This window comes from Acanthaster planci, linkage group LG08 (assembly GCF_054643075.1).
Source record: "Acanthaster planci isolate LZ-2023a linkage group LG08, COTS_SCS, whole genome shotgun sequence".
In the NCBI taxonomy this organism is placed as follows: Eukaryota; Metazoa; Echinodermata; class Asteroidea; order Valvatida; family Acanthasteridae; genus Acanthaster; species Acanthaster planci.
Genome location: NC_141784.1, coordinates 9,008,806 through 9,023,666, shown reverse-complemented (window position 1 = coordinate 9,023,666; position 14,861 = coordinate 9,008,806). Strand labels below are relative to the sequence as shown.

Here is a 14,861-nt window from a genome sequence, read left to right as displayed (position 1 = left end):
TTTGTTTTTCTCAAGCCCTGAAACTAAATCAACGTTGTTCTTTAAAGGTTTCATGTAATGATTTCCATCTTATTAAGACACACATTTGTACACCGTTCTGATCCCTTTTCAGTGTTTGGAAACTACATGTGTTTGACATCTCTTTTCGCTTAAGATGCTTAGAACATTTGTTAACGTTAAAAAACATTTTCCTTGCTTTTGCAGACAAGTGAGGCTGCTGTTGCTATGATGTCATTTCAGGAAGACATTGTTCATTATCATTGGATTTCTTCTCAAATTATGAGCCCAGATTTACTGAGAATATTTATAAAAGATTGTTACTGGCCTGCAGTTAAACTAATTTAAGAAATGAAGCAATAAAAGTTGCCCCCAAATTTCAGGCAGCCAAATATCTAAAAATTTGGGCAAGTTGTCATATTTCCAAGAATGATATCACACATGCTGTACTTTTACTCATAAATATGCAAATTTGCATCCGTTTAAAAGACCTCAAATGCTGTAAAATATCCTTTCAAATTTGGGCAAAACAAAACCTGGGTCAATGGGTCACAAAAATGCATTATTAAGGGTTAATTTTAACATAACATGTACATGTAGCATGCATCAGTTATCAGTATGTTTGCTTGGATGCCATATGATGAGATGGCTAGTACACATGCACATGTACATGTGGTGTGAAATACAAAAACCAAATCAAAAACAGTAATGAAGCTGGTCAATGTCCTTGCATTCAAACTAAAATTCACACAAAATAATGCATCTGTTCTAATTTTCTTTTCATTGCTTTAACTTTAGCACAACCCATCATGGATCCGGAACAACATTCGCATGAGAGAATGCATCCGGTTCACTCCAGCTCCTGTCGACCCCCAAAAACCGGACCCGTTGTAAGTAATGCCCACTATTTTTCGTACATTTAACTTTCCCAATCCGCAGTGTACTGTTGTTTACAAGTTAACAGAGTCAAATTAAGCAAGAAATGAAAAAAACGGTGAGATATGAGGGATCTGTCAGGTAGTCGGCCTGCATCACTGACCGGGATAATCTGAAATTTACACAAATACAGCAGTTGGTCGTTGTCTTTGTGTCACCTCCTAGAAGAATCTTGCAAACATTGCCATGTGCTGAGTGGGGGGAAAAAGTGATTTGGGGAGCTTTCTCAGTTATTTTCCCACCTTCCAAAAGCAAACAAAAATCCCTCAACCCTAACCCCCTTGGGACCAGTGAAATCCTGCATTTACCTTGTTGGGTTCAGCATGGTTAGGGTTAATTACTCCTTAGAGAGATCACAAAAGATCAGCGCTGGTACGTGCAAATTTTCTAGCCCCCCCCCAAAAAAAAGATTATTATTTTATTTTGTTTTATTTTTATTTTATTTATTAACCAATTCCAACAGCAGGAAAGGTACATGTACCTTGAAACAAATATATACCATTGAAGATAAATATGTATACAAACACAAATATGAAAGTATATCCATGTATAAAAATGAAAATGAACAAAATACGTAGGCTATGTATATTTGAAATTTATAAATATTCAGTAATCTGAATTACATGTATGTACTGTACAAGACAAAAAAGACAGACCAACAGGACAGATAAGAATTATGTTTGAAACAATGGGTGATATTAACTTCAACCCCCCCCCCATAACAAGAAACTCTTTGTCTGCCTTTCAGTCCGGATGATCCCAAGTGCCAGTGTGGCAATCGCAAGTCGGACCACGATGATCGCTTCCTTAACAACCCAGACCCTAAGGCCAAGTGGAAGGTGGAGACGCACACCCACACCAGTGCCACCAACGCCTATGGGGAGATTGAGTTCATTGGGGCAGCCGGAGCAGGCTTGGGGCTCAAGCTGCGCAAGGTAGAGTCCGTGAATGGGGCAGGCAGATAGGTTTGGCTCGTTGCACTATCTTGTTCCTAAATCTCCCCCTAATCTTTCTCAGTGTGTGAGCCAGTCTGATCCCGCAATATGAACCGGGGAGGGACTGGAAGGAGAGGTGCGGCTTCGGCACTGAAAAGCCAAGTAAAGCTTCAACCTTTGGGCCTATGATCTTCCTTTTGTTTAACCATGAACTACTTCACAATTCAGATGTTACGGTAAAGAGTCAGGCCTCTGCCCCAGGTACATGGCCTGGCCAGATTGAAGTCCTGCCCGCCTTAACCACTTGCTGCTGGGGAACCCCTTTTCGAGCACCCTGGGTTTTATGCACAGAGCCGGGCTGCCCGAAATTGGACGAAAGAGCTGGTCCGTGTAACAAAAGGCCGTACTCAGAACATAAGACCTGCTGCTGGGAATTGCCATCATTTTTGGGCTTGCATTTTTCGAAGGTAATCCGTCACTGTTTCTAAACAGTATGCCACGGGAGATAGCGCACCCGTGGATTAGCACTGCGGACAAAAGTGCTCCAGGGCCCCATTGATGAGCGACACAGCACCGCTGCATGCTAATCCAGCAATGTTTGAAAAGACGCCATTCGCGTTCACTGGGCACAAAGGAACTTACGCAACACCTCACAATTCTGGGCTCTCTTTAGAGGGCAGCAGGCCTGGCTGAAATACTCCGGAGTCAATGAAGATTACCTGTCAGCTTAGAGTAGCCACCAAACAGTCATTCGTGTGGGTGTAAATGTCCATCACATGAAATGATGAATTTTTGAAGAATTTTGAAAACTGAAAATCTTGAAAATATCCCATATGTGCACAGCATTTTTCAAAGCACCCGGCAGCAAGTGGTTAAGCCAGTCTATATGGTTATTCCTCAGTTCCATTTGTCAGTGTGCAGGTAACTTGCACAATGGAACAATGGGCAAAACCTGAACAGCTGAATAGATAGACACACGCCCTTCTTCCCTTTGTTAACTGGGAAGGAAGAACTTTTGTCTGAATAATGGTAACTGCTGCAGTTAATTCAGTGGGAACAATGCCCAGGACAGATCTGAGACGGGTAGACGAAAGTCCATCGTTCAAAGCAAGGCATTAAACAAAGGCCAAAGGCCCTGCTTTGACTGAGTGTGGCCTGACTTTTTAATGCCAAAACTAGATGCTGGTTCTGCTTTCCTCTCTTGGTTTTCCCCATCAATGGAATGAGCCGTTGAGTGGGTTGTTTTTCATGTGCCACAGAGTTTGGCCGTTAAAAAGCTCGACATTATGAGTGACAAATTTTAAGAGTTCCTTTTGAGCTAGTGTACCAGGAGCAAGATTTTAACTTGAGTGGGGTCTGGCACTGGATGAATGCATCCTCAAACCTTCCAGACCAAGGTTTTGTCCTGGTCACCAGCTAAATTAAATGTACAGTAAAATCTCGATAACTCAAAGTCAGTTAACTCAAAACTCTGTTTAACTTGAAGAATAATTAGTTCCCGCTGAAAGAATAGGCTTTTATGTACAAAAACATATCCATAAGTCGAACTGCTCACGTTGCTGGATTCGTTTACCTCAAAGTTTTTGTGAAGCAGATCCAAATGAAACGGCCGCCAAAATACTTCCAGAAAGTGTAAACACAATGCTGGTCTAGTTTGAATCATTTCTGACACACACACTTCATCTCTTCACACCAGAACACTTCCAAGTGCGCTACAATGATGATCGATCTAAACACGTAACCACACTGTGACAGCAAAATTCGACTTGCAGGAATTGGCCCAATTGTTATCGTGGGCCCATTGTAGCCCATGCATATGCAGGCCAACTTATGGCTCTTTGCGGTGGCTGTGGCAATGCACTGGAAATTTTTGTGTATGCCGCACGCGCAACACATACGGAAGTTAAGTCTGGCCCAACTGCTTGTGCTCGCCCGTGCGATGACTGCCCAATTAGAGCCACAAACCACAGCATGCTCATGTGCAGTGGACCAACCACGTGACTGCAATGCAGAGCTTTTGCCTAGCAAAATCTCACTTAAAAAAATAAACAAAAGTTTGAAAATAACGAACGAAGGACAAAACATAAAAACAGACACACTAGCATTTTTGTTTTTACGAAATTTTATTGAAGCGCAAAAAGGTGCGCCCTCATGTGATGAAAAAAGTCGTCTGACTCATCGGGAAACCACGCCCGAGTACGTATGTGGAAGGTGCTGCATTACGGTGCGGGATCAGAAATGGGACCACCACAATGCGTCACACATGTACAACACAAAAGAAAGATTTGCCACACAAAGGTACATAGTTTAAATGATTTACAGTACATGTAATGTTATTTATCAGGCGATTGACAACAAAAATCCTCCACAAAAATGTCTTTCTATGCACAAAAACTTGTGGCACCAAAGTATAAAATAACCACAATGTCATTTCAAAAGTCATTGTTGTGAGATTTACAGTAATTGTGAATCAGCGTATAGGTACGTGTTATGATACACATCGTAACAATGACTTAACTTCAAAAGAAATGGGGACCTTCTTTTAACTTGAATTTCGGATAACTCCAATTTTTTTGTCCAATCCCTAGAGATTTGAGGTACCAAGATTTTATTGTTAATGTTATCACAGAAGCACAACTTACAGTACTTTGCACTTCCTGAGGGTCTGTGGCCAAGAGATTAAAGAATGACAACCTTACATGGATGGGACTGGAACCAACAACCTTGAGTCCAGCAGTGAAATAGCATAGGATATCTCACTGGTTGTCTGCAGGATCAAGTGGCAAGACTTACAATAATGATCTGGGGCTTATTTCACCAGAGCTGCTTAAGCACAAAATTTGCTTAAACCTTGCTCGACGAATCAGGTAACCAGCCAAAGCTCCATGTGATGTACAATTTATATTGTTTTGGGATTGTATTTAGCTGTCTTTTGGTTAGCATGACAATCAGAGTTTGAGCTGGTACCTTTGTTTTTTTTCTAAGCAAGGTCTTTCATGCTTAAGCAAATTTTATCCTTAAGCATCTCTGTGAAATTGGCCCCAGGTTTCAGCATTATAAAGTTTGGTGGGTTTAATCTTTGGAATTGAAACCAGTGTTTGCTCATGCTAATAACAACTCTTTACTATTTCCCATCCTCTTTTTTTTCCCCACCGACATTCAGTACATTCGAGTGGACCACAGCATCCACCCAAACCGCCTGATGCAGCTGCTGAATGCTCAGTGGAACCTCGGCACGCCCAAGCTCCTCATCTCAGTCACGGGAGGAGCCAGAAACTTCCACATGAACACCAAGCTCAAGAACGTCTTCAGGAAGGGACTGATCAAGGCTGCTCTGAGCACAGGTAGCCAGCATGAAACGAAGAGGAAGAGTCTAATTCCATTGCCTTATTTTCCCACACATTTAAGTGGAAAGCAAATTCTGTTGAAACTTGGACCATGTGCATTATAAGGCAATATCTGTGAAGCGTTGCAGATTTACAGAGCAATGCATTCAGGCCCCAGCACTTGATCGCATCTCATGAAGGTTAATTTATACATTCTTCTGTGATCGGAACTACGTTATGTGCGTATAGATATGTTTTGTGCAGTTCTTTGTGTTTGACACTCTCTTCATGCTGCCCCGCTAGCTGTGCTTGCTGCTAAGGTACTTATTACCAGTATGTCATACATGGCATACGTCCATAAGTGTTGGATAAGTAGCCACCTCTCTAGCTGGAAGAGAGGGCTGGACAGTACCCTCCTAGCTTTGGCCAGAGCAGTTGTCTGATATATCGTCATCCCATTGGTCTAGTTTGTATACTATGTTACTTACCACTCAAGGTGCCTGGATCATCACTGGCGGTACTCACGCCGGTGTCATGAAGTACGTCGGAGATGCTATCAAGGACTACTCCCTAGCCAGTAGCATCACAGGCAGATCCAATGTTGTAGCCATCGGCTTTGCATCGTGGGGCGTGATCGACCAGCGGGAGAAGCTTATGAGTGACAAGGTGAGATTGTTAAGTCGCTGTGATGCATTGACCACCATATCAACGGCTGACCCCATGTATTCACTTTAATCATGATAGTATAGCTTTCTTCAGGCAAAAGCGAAACAGTTTCATTAACACTTCACATCTGTCGCTTGGTTATTCCATCAGGGGACAGTTTCATAGAGCTGCTTAAGCACAAAATTTGCTTAAGCACGAAAAACCCTTGCTTAATTAATGAACAAAGGTTACCAGCTCAAACTCTGGGTGATTGTCATGCTCACCAAAAGACGGGTAGATACCATTCCAAAACAATACACATCACAAGAAGTTTTGGCTGGTAACCTGATTTGTCAAGCAAGGTTTTTTACACCTATTTTTCTTAAGCAGCACTATGAAATTGGCCCCAGGTTGGGTTGTTTCACTTATTTGTGCATACCTATGCATTCAAAGCTCATGTTGGCTTATGTAGTATGGAAGTGGTGTTTTTATTTTAAACTATTTGTAAATTGAGAAGTTTACCCCTTCTTGGCGGGAATTTCTTTCCGAAAGCCGACTCCAAGAATTCCAGCCTCGCTTGGCCACGAAGGCCACCTGCCAAACCGCAAATTTTTGGTTTGTGGCCCAGCGTGCTCTGCACTCTTTGAATTACACGGTGAAAAGGCTGATTGTTCGGTGGCATGCGGCTCTACTCAAGCTTCCACATTCCCGTTGCCTCTTTTCAAAGTGGGGACTATTGTGAAGCTGGTGATTATGATGCAAATTCAGTCTTTTCATTTCTGGGCTACACACAAAGACCAATTACCATATACACAAGAGCCAGGGTCTGCCTTCTTTCACCGTGTTTGCTCGAGCGTGGGCCGAGAATAATAGCTGAAAAGCGGGCTGAGGACCTCAATTTTTACAGCGTTTCTTAACGCGTCCCACCAATTTTTTTTTTCAAAATCACTGTGAGTGTTTATGATTTGTGCTATTTTTCTGTGGTGTCCACAGTTTTACCAAATCCTGTGTTATATTTTTAATGGATTAAATGTACATGTAATAACGGGAGTGAATGGCGCATTATGAAGATGATAACGTCTATGGCTCTTCGACCTGAATAAAGTTTTCACACAAAATTACTTATTTTGAGCAAAACCACTGCACTGACAAAACACAATCCATTAATTCTATACAAGCGACAAGTGTGGTGTCCCACTGTGTAGATCGTGTTGCATCAGTAGATCTGCTTTTATTTGGAACATTCCGATACAGTTGTAATTTTTTTTTTCAATACAAACACGTGTTGGTGCTTGTTTTATTCATAAACAACATCTTAAAGCTGTGAAATATGCAGCGTGTTTGCAAAGAAACTCATTTTAAAAGTCTGATATGTACGCAGTGTCCTTCATGGTTTTTTTGCGTAGGTAACATGTGCCCATCTATTTTTACCTATCCCCCACTTTATTAAATGACTCTGGCCCAAAAATTTATCACTTACCATACCACATTGGGAAGGTCACAGGGATATTATTCTGGGATATATCAGTACATTTCCTGTAAAAGCTGTTTTTCATCTGGTGTCCTTGTTACCGCACGTGGGTTTTGTGCACTAAATGGAGTTGTGGCACCAGCCTGCTTACAGAGCTACAAAGCTCAAGCATGTCAAGTGGGCCAATGTAGCATCCTTCAAAAGAAGCTTCCCCCATGCCTACATTTGGTTGTAAACAGACATAACAGGGTATGAAGTAACTGGTTTTTAGCAGGAAATATAAACTAACTGTTTAGATTGATTTGGATCATGTTTGTCAAATGTACAGGAATCACACACTAGGCCTAGGCCTTTACGTTAGGCCTAATATCCTGGGGTGATCAGGTGGTCATGGGCTCTGGTGGTGAACACAGGATCTAACATACGGTTAGGTAGGACAGTGTTGGCCTAGTCCAAAACTCGCTTTTGAAGTGCAGGGTTGTGTCTTATAATTTCTCCCCCAAAATAGTGCAATTTTTAAAAAGAATTCAAACCGAATTTTGTTTTGTTTTGTTTTTTTCGACGGATTAACACATGGCTCCTAGAGGAGCACAGCTACATGTACATGTACCTTCATCCACTGGCTGACGTCAAGAACAAAAAACAATACTCCTGAGCTGTTGATAGGCTCAAGAGTTGTTTATTTTATTTTAAGAACTAAACACAATGTAATTACAAAACTTATTATTCCCCAAATTTGTAAATGCCCGTTTTGGATTTATTTTGAAAATAATGGAAGCTATCCACTTCATTTACAGTGTGTTTGAAAATTGTCAATTGTACATGTACTTGAATGTATGGGTTTATTTCAATTTCCAACCTAAGATATCTGAGTAGCTGATATGCACATCTGAGCAACATTTGTTTCCAATAAAAGCCTTTACTGTGGTGCCAATGTTCGGTACTTCATTGTTGAATTTAACTCCACTGCAGCCGCTTTGACATTGTGAACTGCATGAACGGCCAGAATATCTCATTTCAATAATGAACTGCACAGGTTCTGGTGAAATGGAATTGTTTTCCTATGAATGCATTATTTATTATAAGTAAACTGTTTACATTCTAATGTTGTAGGTAAGTGAACAAAACTCCTGATAAAAAGCAAATGGCATGATGCAGACTCACATTTCTGGCTGCCTAAAACCTTGTTTCAATACCGATAGTCTTGAAGTAGCATCCATGTTACGTACATGTACAGTGTTTTGTATGCCAAAATTTCAGTCCGCCCCACCAAATTTCAGGCCACCCCGCCAAATTTCAGGCCACCCCGCCAAATTTCTGCATATTCTGAAAGTCATTGTGTTTCATTTTTTTCATTTATATTCGAGTTCAGCGACTTTCTACCGGAGAATCTTCTATGTACTACACCAGTTGTAATTACAGGAGATTTGAATGTTATATTGATGACAATGATAATTCTGAGTCAGTGTCATTCAGAAACTTTGTTGAGTCTTTTGGTTGTACTTGTAAGAGTAATCTCGGCGGTAATTTGCCAGATAATCGAAACGATCTAGTTACTCTGTACAATGACACACTTTGTCTGTTTTGGACAAGCATGCACCTTTGATAACGAAACGTGTTAATGCATGTACGAAAGCGCCACGGATTACTGATGAAATCAGGAAAGAAAAGAGGGAAAGGAGAAAAGCAGAAAAACGGTGGGTCCAAACAAAGTTGCGTTGTGATCATGAAAGGTATAAACTGGCTCGTAACAAAACAATTTTCATGATGCACAATGCTCGGCGCAGGTATTATTCAAACATAATACACGATAATGGCAATGATCAAAAGAAATCGTTTAATGTTACAAAAACAGTTGTTGAACATGTCAACACAGCATTTCGACTTGCTTTCAAACTTGGTCAAATCTAATTTTGTTGATGACCTTGGCAAGTTTTTTCAAGACAAAATTGTAAATATTCATTCAACTATTGAATTGACTCCAATTGACAAGGACACATATGCAGCTACACAAGGGGGGTTCAATACTGAGGGCCTACACCTCACAGAGTTTAAACCATTGTCTGAATGTGATGTAAAAAGCTTGTGTTAAAATCAAGCAAAAAATCATGTCTTCTCTATCCTGTTCCAACAAGGCTTGTTTTAGAGTGCATAGACACCCTGATACCTGTTCTCACAAAAATGATCAATTTGTCTCGAGATAATGGTGAGTTTTCATCCAACTGGAAAGTGGCTGCAGTTCGTCCTCTGCTCAAGAAACCAGGACTTGAGCCGAACGTTGTTAATTCCAGGCCCGTCAGCAATCTGCAGTACATTTCTAAACTTGTTGAAAGTGCTGCTGCAGAACAAAGCTCTCAACACCTTCATTCTAATCTGTTGCTACCTGCCACTCAGTCTGCATACAGACGCTTTCATAGCACAGAAACTGCACTGCTGAGAATCAAGAGTGATCTCCTCATGGCTATGGACCAGCAAAAGGTGACTCTGCTCGTCCTTTTAGATTTAAGTGCCGCTTTTGACACTCTTGATCCTAACATTTTATTGCATACACTGCAAACCCACTTTGGTATTGGCAGAACTGTCCTACACTGGATTGAGTCTTATCTTAGTGGCAGACAGCAACAGATAGTCATTGGTGATGTACATGTAATTTCCAGAAAATTTGGTATTTCATCTGGTGTCCCACAAGGTTCCTGTTTGGGTCCTCTTCATTTTACTCTTTACACAAGTAACCTGATACACATGATTAATATACACTATCCTCAAGTCTCTTGTCACTGTTATGCTGATGATACACAACTTTACATTTCCTTCAACCCAGCTATTGATCAACAGACCCTAGGTCTATTGACACTACAACAATGTATTGTTCACATTAGCTGCATGGATGCTTGGTAAGAAACTAATGCTAAACGATAATTAAACAGAGTTTTTGCTTGCCGGAACCCCCAAGCAGCTTACTGAGATGAATATTGACAGCATAACAGTTGGAACCGCTGAAGTTCAGCCATCCACAGCTGTGAAAAACCTGGGTGTGCAGTTAGATTTCCACCTTAATATGGATCGACATATAACTAATATTTGTAGGGGTGCATTTTACCTTCTGTATAACCTACATGTATGTCACATTCGGAAATACTTCAGTCAGACTTGTACTGAAACCTTGGTACGAGCATTCATTATGTGTAAGGTTGACTATTGTAAGGGTTTGGTATATGGACTTCCCGATTCTCAGATATCAAAGCTACAAAAAATGCGGAATGCTTGTGCCAGACTAGTGTGTAACTCTGCTAAATACTGCCACATTTTCCCTTTGTTGGTTAAATGACTCTGGTTGCCTATTCGACAAAGAATTACATTAAACATACTTTTGATAACATATAAGGCTTTGCACGGCTTTGCACCAGGTTATATCTCAGAATTACTAACACCTAAATGCCAGTCACATACCGGTAGGTACAGTCTTCGTAGCTCACAGGACAGGTTGATCCTTAGTCATCCCTATCGTAGAACTAAGGCAACTTTGGAGACCGTGCACTGCTCCTAGGCTTTGGAACAACCTGCCCTTTCATGTAAGAAATGCTATATTTTTCGACACATTCAAGATTGTTCTAAAACCTCATCTCTTTCATGAAGCTTTTTTCCAACACCTGATTTTCATCTCTGCTAGTGATGGGTATTGTTATGCGCTGTTGAGCATATTTGTATAGTATTTGCACAATATAAATGTTCCTTGGTATTATTATTATTATAACTTTTAAACAGATACACAAAGTATAAAAGTCATCGATAGTATTCTGAAGAAAAAAGACTGTATTTCAAGACTACAGTTTGACAATGTACATGTGCATTGTACCTTGTATTATGTTCGCAGACTAATGAAATTTCACCTGATATTTAGTTGGTTTTTTTTTCGGAATTCTCTTTTTTGGATGAGGCTTTGGTTTTTCTCTATGGTAATGAACGAAAGGTTTACAAAACTTTCATCGCATGTCTCTGCTATTCACAATTTTTTTTATTCATCAGAAGAAATTGCAGGTTTTTTTTATTTTGTTTCCAACAGGGTCGTTTCCCAGCCTATTTCCGCATGGACACCAAGAATCGCAAGGGGGTCCTCCTGGACCCCAACCACACCCACTTCATCCTGGCAGATGATGGGACAGTGGGCAACTTCGGTGTGGAGATCAAACTCCGAGCCAAGATGGAGAAGGAAATCTCTGAGCAGAAGGTGTATGGAAACACAAGTGAGTTGCTTGATGCAAAAGAATAAGCCAGAAATGCTGGTCAATGCAACAGTGAAAGAGGATGTTTTTCCACTGTTTGAAATGTTTTTACTTTTAGCCTTCCTGCATCCTTCAAAAATGTAGGTTTTCTTCTCTTTTTCCGAAGGTTTTTAGAATTGAGGAACTTAAACACACTGCTACTTTCACATGACGGTGAACGACCTTTATCTACAAAGTACATGTATGCAAAACATGCCAATACTGACATTGAGAGATGAATGAAATATACCCGTTGGAAATTAACATGTCTACCTTTTTGGTTGCCTCAGATGTGTCGGTACCGGTAGTGTGTGTGGTGGTGGAGGGAGGACCCAACACCATAGCTACGGTCTACGAGGCTGTCATGAACGGCACACCGGCTGTCATTATCGCAGGGTCGGGGAGAGCCGCCGACATTCTGGCATTTGCTTTCCAGAGAGCACCAGAGGTGGAAAAGCTGGTCAAGGACAGTGTGGGAAACATCCGGAAAGAGTGAGTGACCAAACCAAAGCCTGTTGGTCTGTCAGGCTGTCTGTCAAGGCCAAACGTCAGTGTGTCAGGCTGTCAATAGTTTTCTGGATTTCCTGGTTTTGTGTAAAATGTACTCAGGATATGGATTTTCTATTTGGCACGGCTTTGCCAAAACTTGAAGTATTTTGCAAAGGAGAGACTGTTGGAGATTTAGATAGAGCATGCCTTCTTTTGTTGTTACTCGCTCTGGTGTGTGATGAAATGAACCATGGGTATTCCGGTATTTTGTTGAACTCTTAAGGCGTACACCTACATGTAGTTTTTAGCTGTGTAAATGTGCCATACATGCACTTACATATACTGTCCATGCACTCGAGAGCCAATGTTAAAGCTTTTGGAGCGTTAAAGGTACACAATAATTCTAGCATTTAGCAATCAGTTTCTTCTCCATGGAGTGTTTCGCAGATTTCACTGCATGTCATTTATCACATGTCGGCTTTGATTGATCTGAATGGCTCATTAAGTATTGGACTGCATATCAAAAGTTGGCCACTGTATCTTGCCTTTTTCCAAAGTCAATCTTTTTGGCCAAAGTAATAGCATCTGCACATGAGTTAAACAGACAAAACTAGCAAAGCCAGCTCCCTTCCTCTGTCGACACCTTTCCTCCAGGAAAAAGACAATCATCAGCGATTCCCTCTTGGTTCGCCTCGCCAACATGCTCTGCAAGGAGTTTGGGGAGAAGGAACTAGACATTCACCTGACGCGCATCAAGGAGATATTGCTGAGAAGACATCTGGTCATAGTCTACGAGCTTGGCTCGGGCGACATTGACAGTGCCATACTGCACGCCCTCCTGACAGGTAAATGCCATTAATACTCGGCACCTTCTCAGCCACTGTTTCCAGTCAGGCGTGCTGATTTCTCACATTTTACTTTTTGTGTATGCCATTACAAATCAAAGAGCGGCGAATGAATTCTTCCCAGCTCTTGTAATTCCCGTGCTTTTTGCCGATCGAAACCGTTCTTTGTCCTCGACAGCAAGGCTTCGTGAAAATGTACACAGCAATTTCTTGCCAACCTCGACACATCAAAAAAGTATGTTCTGTCCTGTTGAGTGTTACTTTTTGCCAAATTTAGTTTTTTTGTGGGTTGACATTGATGATAGTTGTACTGAATTTGTGCTCACCAGCCAACAAGGGCCAGGTTCAAGACCAGTTGCAGCTTGCTCAGATGTGGAACAGAGTGGATGTTGCCAAGCGAGAAATCTTCACAGAAGACCTGGAATGGAAGGTTAGGTGTTACATTTTTCTGTCACAGTGATGAGTTTGTGATTCTGTCTGATGACTTTGCAACAAAAATACTTTTCAAGTTGTTGGGATTAAGATCTTAGATTTGTTTGCATTTACAGTCATTTGCAAAAGTTTAGGACCACCCATAGAAAATGCATTAATCTGAAGGAAAACCAAACTTAAATCAATCAATTATGGCAGCTTAAGTTTATTTTCAATGTGTGTTTGGTACCTTTGTTGAACATTTTTGACTTGATTTCCACGATTTGACATGTTAACAGTCTATAAGTCTTGAAGGTTTGCATGGTGAAGAGGTATAATAGAAAGAAGGTTTGCGGTAGCACCATGGACGTATCTCTTTTACGTCCAAACCTACTTTCTATTATGTTAACAGTCTAATATTCAGTGTGCCCTCCCTTATTTATGATTGCTTAGACTGGCTTTTTTTTCCATGCTGCCTTGCAGACAAAATATCATACAAGACCTGCCTTTGCAAAAAATTTCATTCAAATGGGTATATAGCACTACGCTGGTGTTATGCACCACTGTAAAACATGTTAAGTAATCATTCAGTGAGACAGTGTAATGCAGGCCCAGTGACAGAAATAAAATTCAAGGTGGTCTTAAACTTTTGCAAATGGCTGTAACACAGCTTGGGCACACAGGTGCTTTCGCGTAAACAAGATGCAAGGCTAAATACAAGCAAATATGGTGGTCAGATTAGTGGCAAGTGGAAAGATGCTCATTGCTCACTTGTGTGCATGTCCAATGCCATGTTGATAAATAAAGTACCTAGACCTTGCCAATATTCACCCTGGTCTCAAGTGGGAGAGCATACATGTGTACATGTACACATACATACGCTTCAGCAAGGAATTCCAAACCTGGTACCTATATGACATTTCAACATATAAATTGGATGCCAACTGGTAAAGAACCTTCAGAAAACTTTTAGGAGTGAATTTATAAACCATCCATATGGAGCATGTACAACACAAAATCAGTCTGGCAAATATTTGATCCTTAGCTTACTTGGAAAGAGTTCCCCAAGGTATTAGTTCACTAACCATCTGTCATTCTGTCAACAGAAAGGTGAGCTGGACGACGCTCTTCACTACGCCCTGGTCAACAACCAGACGGACTTTGTCAGGCTGTTTATGGAGAACGGCATCAGTTTGAAGGACTACCTGACAATCAGAGAGCTCACCCTGCTCTACAACGAGGTGCATAAATTACAAGCCTTCAATGACATATTGATACTTGAGAAGCATTGGTGGAGTCACGGTGGCCAAATATTAAACAAAGGTCCATTGGGAATGAGTAAGAAAACCAAGAACAAAGTCTATGACTTCTGACAACTGTGCATTGTTGTGTTAATTTTAATCCAGCTATTTTACTCTCAGCAATATAGTTTTTAGGCTGGTCACTTGAAATACCTAAGACAGTCGGTGCACTGTGATTGGTCCAGAGCCTGTCATATGTGAGGTGTTTGACAGTTGTCATCAAGAGAGGCATTTATTGAATGG

General features: G+C 41.0%; 1 protein-coding gene across 5 annotated transcripts in view; it reads left to right on the top strand.

The window, feature by feature from the left end:
• The window catches only part of LOC110990132 (transient receptor potential cation channel subfamily M member-like 2), a 56,938-nt gene that overhangs the window by 17,138 nt on the left and 24,939 nt on the right, over window positions 1-14,861 (top strand). For all 5 annotated transcript variants that reach the window (XM_087140181.1, XM_087140180.1, XM_087140182.1 and 2 more), the window contains 9 exons: window positions 796-887; window positions 1,682-1,868; window positions 5,032-5,212; window positions 5,691-5,860; window positions 11,374-11,554; window positions 11,863-12,064; window positions 12,716-12,906; window positions 13,236-13,336; window positions 14,424-14,558. In XM_087140181.1, the coding sequence (XP_086996307.1) occupies window positions 796-887; window positions 1,682-1,868; window positions 5,032-5,212; window positions 5,691-5,860; window positions 11,374-11,554; window positions 11,863-12,064; window positions 12,716-12,906; window positions 13,236-13,336; window positions 14,424-14,558 (1,440 nt within the window). The remainder of the gene's footprint in view (window positions 1-795; window positions 888-1,681; window positions 1,869-5,031; window positions 5,213-5,690; window positions 5,861-11,373; window positions 11,555-11,862; window positions 12,065-12,715; window positions 12,907-13,235; window positions 13,337-14,423; window positions 14,559-14,861) is intronic.